This window comes from Ciconia boyciana, chromosome 12, assembly GCF_034638445.1.
Source record: "Ciconia boyciana chromosome 12, ASM3463844v1, whole genome shotgun sequence".
Taxonomy (NCBI): Eukaryota; Metazoa; Chordata; class Aves; order Ciconiiformes; family Ciconiidae; genus Ciconia; species Ciconia boyciana.
The window spans coordinates 14672897-14681864 of NC_132945.1; the positions used below are offsets into that span (position 1 = coordinate 14672897).

At 41.9% G+C, this 8968-nt stretch overlaps 1 protein-coding gene across 1 annotated transcript; it reads left to right on the top strand.

The window, feature by feature from the left end:
• Positions 1-6160: 6160 nt before the first annotated feature.
• On the top strand, positions 6161-8253 carry LOC140658656 (uncharacterized). Its single transcript, XM_072877332.1, has 2 exons — positions 6161-6845; positions 7503-8253. The coding sequence occupies exons 1-2, from the start codon at positions 6291-6293 to the stop codon at positions 8172-8174; spliced, it is 1227 nt and encodes a 408-aa protein (XP_072733433.1). The 5' UTR covers positions 6161-6290; the 3' UTR covers positions 8175-8253.
• The last annotated feature ends 715 nt before the right edge of the window (positions 8254-8968 follow it).

Here is an 8968-nt window from a genome sequence, read left to right on the forward strand (position 1 = left end):
TCACAGCGCTGAAAGCACTCACTGCAGGAGGAGTGTTCAGATAAGTAATGTTGGGCACGTATGTAAGAGTTTGTGTAAACAAACAGAGGCTGGTGCTTAACAAGTACTTTAATTTGGCAAGTCGGATACTGGAAAAAGGGAAGTCTTCATTCCTAATTCCTCCCATCACCTGTGAGGACTACCCACCAATTTGGACCTGGTTCCTCTGGCACTATTTTTTGCAAAGGTTCAGATCAAGGCTTGGACTCTCTTCTCTTCGCAGTCAAGCTGTAACAAAGCCATCATTGACCCCTGTGATGGCTGCACACACTGCCACAATGAATCACTACCTCCTTGAAGAATTCTTTAACAGCTGCTCACAACGGCAAGGACAAAGTTTGCCGAAGGTCAACATGTTAAGTCCTTGCATCAGTTTACTTTGGTTTTACTTCACATATGAGGTCCAAGACATGGGGTCAGTAATCAGAGATGAGACCTGCCTCCAACATAGGAAAGTACTCTAGCCACAGGCACACTTCTGTAATAGAAGTCAGTCCGATACTGTAAGTGTAATGGAAGCAGAACATGACTCCCTTAGGGAGTTCTCATGTAGGCAACCAGAATGACTTCCTTGCAACAGCCAAATCTTGCTTACTTTTTGACTTGTGTAATTCCATTTAATTAATAAAGCGAGTAGGATTAGTGCCTTGGAATTACAAAACAGACTTTGTATTTCATTGACATATGCCTGTAACAGCAGCCACAAATAATCTGCCAGTTATCAGGCATTCTTGTGGATCTCTCATCACAAAATTGGCAAACCTCAGAGAAGGATGAAGCTAATGATCAGCATAGTATGCATTTATGAGAAACAAAACCTACTGATTTTCTTTTTAACCAAGAAGATATTTTCATTATTAATTTTAAATGTTACAGATTGAATCAGTTAGTTTCTGGATACAAATTCAGTCTAACCCACAGTCGAAGCAGGGTGATTTTATCAGACTGATAAAAACAGTGGATCTCTGGAGCCTTCTGCGGGGAGGATTCCACAGCCTTTGAAGATCCAAAGTTTGTCGCTTAGACACAGGTTGTTAATCTAACCCTTCAGGCTATAGGATGAAACAGCCTGGCAAACTAATTTCCTGTGGTTCTGTGATGGGCTTGTTTTAACCACACTTGTGCCCAGCCACTGCAGTTCTAAGGAGTGGCACAAGGCCAACCTGCTTCCCAGATCCGAAGATCAAGTGCCCATTCACAGGTTAGGGGGCGGGGTGTCAACTGTTCATACCCACACTTGAATTTACTCTTTGGGATTCCTAGCAATTCCACATTTTCATTTGTTCAGCTGAGTTAATTTAATCTTAATGTGCCTCATTATTAGCTTTTATTACAGTGGGTTATTAAGGAGGTATGATAGCATGGGATAGAAAAGCTCACATTTTAGGCAAGTACAGTTTGTCCAACACGCTGAAATTTGCTTTCCCTTTCCTGATTTTGACAAATGTGTGTCAAGGCTAGTCTCTGGATGGCATTTGGGTCTTGCACAGAGGTTGCTGTACTAGTTACATACTAATACAGAACATGTAGTACATGCAGTACTCTGTTTACGCTGTTATGAAATATAAAGCAAAAACACTTACAGATGTTACATGTAAAAGTAAAACTATCAGTCATAGGTAGGTCTCCTGCTGAATATTTATAGAAACCAGTTTGGCTTTCTGAAGTTTTTTACATTAGTAATAACAGAGTCAATATCTTTCCTATGTATATTCAGTATAAGCAAAATGCTCTCCTAAGAAGAGGACCAACAAAACCTTGTGTGGGCTGCTCAAATCCTGTGTAAAACCTAGTTTCAGGAATTAAGAGTTAGGAGGAGTGGGTGTTATACTGAGCCTCTGCAAAGGGTGAATGTAGCTGTAGGGATGTCTATGCAACACTGAGAGCATTTGTTGCAGCCTGTGCAGGCATACTTGAGCATCATTTCATCTCCCTCGATGTGTATCTATGACAATGAAGTCATGGAAACAGTGGCTTCAGTGCCAGCCAGATGAGGCAGATGGGCACTGGCTACTTATTCTGGCAGCTATATCACACGATACAGGCTGTGCTGCTGGGTCTTGGCTGCTTGGTTCTCACCAGACTAGCTGGATTGACGCATACATGGGAGCTGTAATCATCTCTTTGGTTGCGATGTCACTTCTGGTGACATGCTATGCCTTTGTCCCGGACATAGTATATTCTATGGCTCTACCCAGCCACAGGTGTGGGAATCAGCTCATTTTCAGTGCCATGACAAGAAAGCAAGAACTGAGGCACTGGCCCATATCCTTCTTACTCTTGAATCAGATCACCTACTGATCACAGGTATACTACCCAGTATAGGGGAGAAATGGAGAACGAGGGTAAGTAATACACTGTTTCATAGTGACCTATCATTATTCTTCAGGTTCTTAGAGTCTACATCGGTGAGCAATAGCCTCCTACTTCATGCAAGTTTATTGTGGAGGAAGGAATAGCGGTGGTCATCATCCTCTCTTGCATCCTTCATGCCAAACACGAAGGTCATACAGAAAATTAGAACAGGTTAATTCTCTCCCCACCCTCTTTTTTCACAACAAAATTATTGTGAATCCTACATCAGTTTATGATGGGCTCATACATCAATTTATGAATTGAATTATAGGATAGTATTGTCCACAATAACAAGGGACTGGATTTGATAACCAAATAAGCCTTTTCCACTCTTTGCTTACTTTCCTGCTCAACAATTTAGCCCACGCACTGTCTGGTCTGAATTCCATGGGATTTCTCCACATACTCAGTTTACGTGAGAAGCTGTATATACTGAATGAAAGGTTCATTAAACATCGGAACTTCCTGGCCTTTTCTTTGCCTTCACCCTTTCCCTTTGATAGCTGAATGTACTGCTTTACTTAAGAAAACCAAAGTGCCCTGGCAGGAGGGAGGCATAACACAAGCACGTGCCCTGAATACAGAAGAGTTGTGAGTGCAGCTCTGGCAACGCATCTCATTCTCGACCCTCAGCACCTCTGCCACGGGCACGTCTGCAGGGCTCATAGGACAGACTTAGCATGCATAGCCAACACCCTGTACAACGGTGCAACTATGCAAAAATTATCTACTGAGGGGAAAATCTTAGAGCAGTAAGCTCCTTCTCTGCTTAATTGGAATGTGAGGACATGGGTCTTACAAAAGAAAATGCTAATATTCTGTGTCACTCTGGTCTTTCCCTCTTCAGCCTCTTTTCCTGTCTCTGAAACCTGATGATACCTGTTTGTACGTGTTCAGGGAACTCAGCAGTCTCATACATTCTGGTTTAGATTCATTTCTTGGCTGAGGTGAGCAATGTGAATAAAGCTTTGTATGTAGATCTAGGGGAAACTGAAGGTTGATTTTAAACTTGAAGATAGGTTACAAGGATAAAATGACAATGTAAAATCTTGTGTTCTGTCTGGCTTAGAATGGAGCTCTCGCATATCCACTGAAGCATTTTGCTTTAGTGCTTTCAAATGAAATTCTGCATCATACACTGGGAATTTATGACTATACACACACATACACACACACACACACAGAGTATTTCAACCAATAATAAAAGCTTCCTATTACTAAAAGAGCTATCAAAAGTCACAAGGTGAATGGGATATTCAAACCAGCATCAACTAAAGCTTTCTGTTTCTCCAATTCTCCAGCACCTCTTTCACACTGTGCTTAACAATGTGATATTTTCATGCAACTTTTACTGTAGTTGTAACATGGACGAAAATATTAAAACATAACTAAAAAACCCTTGGATCCTCATAATTTACTGCAATATCATAATAGTGATTTTTTTACGTGCAGTTCTTAATCTACTGTATTTTAGGAATGGTTCCTTGATGCTCTTAAAGCACCTTTGTAAATTGAATGGATTCACTGTGAATTATTAAGCTTGAACATTATAAATGCTTCTTATAAAGATTGCTTCTCGTTAGTGCTTTAATAATTTTAAAACGCAATGACAAATATAAAGCTGAACTTAATATCTCATGTCATCTCTTCATAAAATAGTGCTTTTGCCTAACAGCATTAACACTGTCTGAGATGAGTCTGTTCTACCAGCCTACCTGCAAGAGTTGAGCGAGTCTAATTGTTCTGGCATGTCAGAACATTTTACATTAATGTTGGGAAGTTTTGCTACCCATGTATTATGTTCTGTTGCAATTTTTTGGCACATCCTCCAACTTTAAGTGGGGTAATAAACTTTTAACACTAACACTGAAGGAATATAAGCTGTGTTTTTCAAAGCTTGTGTTCTGGGCCATATCTACAAGCTGGGGTGCAGCATGATACAATTTGCATTTCTCTGCACGTCAAGGACTGCTGCACATGAGAAAGGATTCAGTCCCAGACAGGAGGACACTTGGAGATGCTGCTTGGATGCTGCAGGCATTGTCATCAGCCAAATCAGCACAACTCCCAGCTGGTTTCATCCTGCTGAGCAGTCTTGCATTGGCGGGTCCTGACATTTCCAAGAGACAGGAGCTTGCCATCCTCTTCCTTCTCTGCCTGCATGAATCTACCACCACTAGGAATCCAGCTGTACAAGACCTTCTGTGCAAATTAAATAGTATTGCTGCTGGAACCACCACAAAAAGGGAATTAGTGAAACTTCTATTGCTAGTTTCCTTTAAAAGGCTCATAAAATGTAGGCTGTATAGTGAAATTACAGAAAGATGAAACATGTCTTTCCACCCATTCTCAACCACTGTCAAAATCACTAGAACGCAGAGGATGCTGTCTGATTTGGTACACGTGTGTGAACTCTCTCAGTGTGGGTTACAGATTACCATGTTAAGCAGTAATGTGCCCATGTCCACTTAGAGTGCTGTAATCATGACATCTGGTTAGAGAACAGAACATTTATCTTTTCTGCCTCCTTTTTTAAACCTCTGGCTCTGTTTTTTTTTTTTTTTATTATGAGTATGGAACACCAAGATTTTTTTCATGTGAATCAAAAAAATTGTTTTGATTAGACAAAAAGAATACATTTCATTTTGGGTCAATTCACTGTTCTGAAAATTCTAATTTTTCAGTTAAGTCACCAAACCAACATGAAATATTCACACAGTTCTTATAAATACCTCACTGATGTGCTAGAAGGCTTACTTAAACAGTATTTGTGAAGCAACTTGAGAACTAGAGAAATGCTGACCAAGATGCATTTATGGCCACTTCTCCTTTTTCTACATCCCACTTCATTGATAGGGGTATGTCTGCCGTGTCACTTCCCTGGCACTAAACTATGCACCAAAGAACACCGAAGAACTCCTTGGGCTTCCTTGTATCCAGCTCTGGTTATTAAGGCAAAAGGTTATGTAATGCAAAAAAAGTACAACACAAAACCAATAAAAATTCCTATTATAAACCAGCTTAAATATCACAAATTCAGCATCCATTTGTACCTTTGCCTGTTCATCTCAAAAGCCTGAGACCCAGATCTTCAGATATGAAAACTTTGTCTACATAGGTTCAGTTTTTAACCTGAACTAACAAACTTGCAAACCCCACTTTCAGTAAAGCTGAAGGTCCCTGGGCATTGGCCAGTGTTTAAGTAAGGTTTCAGTAAGGTTCACAGGTGGAAATAAACTTCCTACAAAAACGTGCCCGATAAAATCAATGATTTTTAAAATGCTAATCCAGAGGTGGGGACCACGTTTGTAATGAGCCAGGTGTTGAAGACTTCTGTGTTTGTAACATGGTCTCCAGCAGAGGACACTCAGATGGTTCCTGGCTGAATTTTTCTCAGCATTGTGCCACTTCTTGCCCACGGAGATATGTGGCGGTCTAATGTGTGAACCTTCCTAATGGTTTGGTTGCATAATTGTCTGTAGAGTATTTATACGAACATTTTAGCAGTGTAATATATTGTTCAAAAGTCTTGTCCTGTACAGTATAAGTATTATCTAAAAGTATTTTTTTTTTAAAGTCTGGATGAACCTCCCTGTCCCTCCCTGTGGGCCAGGTACTAGCTGCAACCCAACATAGCACTGTCCTATCACTACACCTAAAATTTCACTGCAGTTTTATTTACTTTTTGGCTCTTGAGACATAAAATCTGTAAATGAAAAGCAACGACTTGCTGCTGCTGCTTCATGTTGCTAGGAAACAGATGCTGCTCTGTGATGTCACGGCAGCGCAGCACGGGTGTCATAGAGATGTTTGAGAATTTTCTCTTGGGATTCTCAGTCAGTTGGTCACTTCCTTTCAGCTGGCTGTCTGGCAGGACAGTCTAGCTGCTAAGGTAGATGGCTTCAACTGAAAAAATTACTCAAACTGAGAAAAAAGAATTTAAAATGGAGCTTTCCTCATTGGAAACTTCATGTGATTCTGTTCTGGACAAGGAAGTTGATTTGTCAGGCTCGACTTCTTCTCTCCAGACAGCATATGACAAAAGAGCACCTAGTGACACTGCCTTTGGACCACCAATAGAAGAAAGGTCTTCACAGACTTCCACTAAGCAACGCTGGTCAAAAAGAGAGCGTCTGAATTTATCTGAGGAGAGCTCTAGCAAAGGCGATGCCTCTACCTGCTTCAGCTTTCTGAAGAAGCTCTGGGACGTTGTTGAAAGTGATCGGTTTGAGTCCATTTGGTGGGGTGACAACGGAAAGTGTGTGGTGATTCATGAAGAACTGTTCGAAGAGGAAGTACTAGCAAGGAGAGGACATCTGAGAATTTTTGAAAGTGAGAGCATGAAAAGCTTCACTCATCACCTCCATCTGTACGGGTTCACCAGAAAGCTGTGGGATTTTCAAAAATTGGGCTCGCGCAATGACTTGCTAGCAGAAGAAACAGCTCAGGAGGTATGCTGGATCCTCTACATGCAAACTAACTCTCAGAATATTCTAGTGGGACAGATTTCTGTTCCAGTGAAATGAGCCTTTACTATATAGGAGACGAGGATGGTAGTAAATGTTCCGATTGTCATTTGTTTCTCGGCTTATGTTCAGGAGGTTTTGAGGTAGCATTTCTGAGTAGTAGAAATGCTGATAAAATATACGTTGGTTATTTCCAATTACTTTGAATACATAAAATGAAAAGATACTCTCACTGTATCAGGATATTTTTTTTTTTGTGTTTGCCATGTGTCTTGCTGTACCAGATGTGCAGTTTTCTCATGGCATTTGCTGAAGGCTGAGAAGGTACATGTCAGCATCATCTAGTTACCTACATGGTCATTCCACATTAAAGTTGCTGAAAAGTAATGGTATTTGTGTTTCTAAATCAGTTTGCATGCTTTTGAAAATCCTACCAAGCAGCAGAAACACAAGGCTGGTTACTACTTAACAGGACTGTATTGCCCCATTTTATTCAGCCTAAACTTCAGGTTTAGAACGCCCCCAATAGTCCTTTTTAGCACCCACATTTCTCTTTTGCAATTAAAATTCTTAGTTCTCGTATCTTTGTGGTTTCCAGTCTCAAGCTGGTGGCGACTAACTCTTTTCCTTTGCATTTTTTAGTTTCACTTCTACTACAACCCAAATTTTAGAAGACATTTTCCTCATCCGCTAATGAAGTATAAGCGAAGCTTTGGTCCAAAAAATCAAACACCAGCAGGATTTTCACCCAACATGGATTTGCATGCACGCCACCGGAAAAGAAAACCAGATGTTGAGCTTGCGTGGGAAACCACTTCTGAGGAGGAGAGTGATCTGTTTGCAGCAGGTCCAAGGGAGAACATGCACACCTCTGCACCCAGGAAGACCGCACCTGCCAAGCGACGTGCCAGGGCAGCTACCGGAGTCAGACATGCCTCTACATCCGCGTGCACCGCTGCTCTGACAAATTCAGACCCTGCGGCAGCAGTAGGCAGGACGAAGCTCAGTCCTCTGGCCCCCTCCCTTTTGCTGCAGCACAGCAGCCCCGGCCCGGCTGGCATCCAGGGTGCTGCTCCTGCTGCCGCTTCCCCAGGTCGTGCCGTGCCGGCCGTGCCCACCGTGCCGAACAGCCACTTTGCACCAGGGCTGGCACCTCCCACCTCTCCAGCTGTGCTGGCAGCAGCTGCTCCTCTGTCTATGCCAAGGCCACCTCGGGGCCAAACTCCACCATACTGCCACTGCCCAACTTGCACTTGTGGTCCAAACAGTGGACCTGCAGGTGATGGCCTTGGACCCCAACCCAGGGCACGCTAGGTACCTTCCACAGCTCTTTTAGAAGTTGCATAGTCCAAGGGAACAGAGTCTCCTAAGTGTTCCAATAAACCATCTGAATACAAAGCCTCTGCCAGTTGTCCTGTCCTGTTTTTACAGTGCAATCCCACTCAGGCCCTAACGTGAGAGCACAGCAACAGGCCAAAATCAAGGGAGACCGATTCCTTTTCATTGAAGCGAAGGTGTGGGCTTGCTGACTGGCAAACAGAAATGGGAAAGGATTTAGAATTTACGGTGTCATATCAAGTGTCTGGAAAAAGTCACTCCAGTTCCAGGGTCCTTTGCTGACAAGCAATCCTTGAAATAAAATATTGAGCACTGAAACCATTTCCTTCATTTTCCTAATGAATTCAAGAGTGAAACTATTGAGGTCAGTAATGGGATTAGGTTCCAGCTGATCTGAGAGAGGAATCAAACTATTAGGTTTTGTTCTTTTGACATACTGGGAAAAGATACCCTTTTAGAAGTAGAAAGTGACACAGAGTTTCACCTAGAAATAAATAGCACTATAGCATTATTCCTCTGTTTCATGTGGGAAATGGGTTCAAGATTATTGTGTGAGTTGTATATGCTGCAATTGCTCATAAATTCTGCTTCACAGTGGTGGTCTGTAATGACAAATTTGAAGACATCACCTCCCCAAAATATATTTTTGCATCTGTTGGCTTTAGAATAGCCTGGCTTCACCCCTGTATCTAGCTTTTTCCTAGAAACACCTGATAAATGTCAGTTGAGGACGAAAATTTATTCGATACTCTCTCAGGTGAAAATCTTGC

What these genes read in the sequence shown, in the direction of transcription:
- LOC140658656 (XM_072877332.1), top strand. Translation starts at nt 6,291, where the DNA reads ATGGCTTCAACTGAAAAAATTACTCAAACTGAGAAAAAAGAATTTAAA. An exon ending in CAGAAGAAACAGCTCAGGAG is followed by an intron (nt 6,846 to 7,502) that starts GTATGCTGGATC and finishes TGCATTTTTTAG; the next exon opens with TTTCACTTCTACTACAACCC.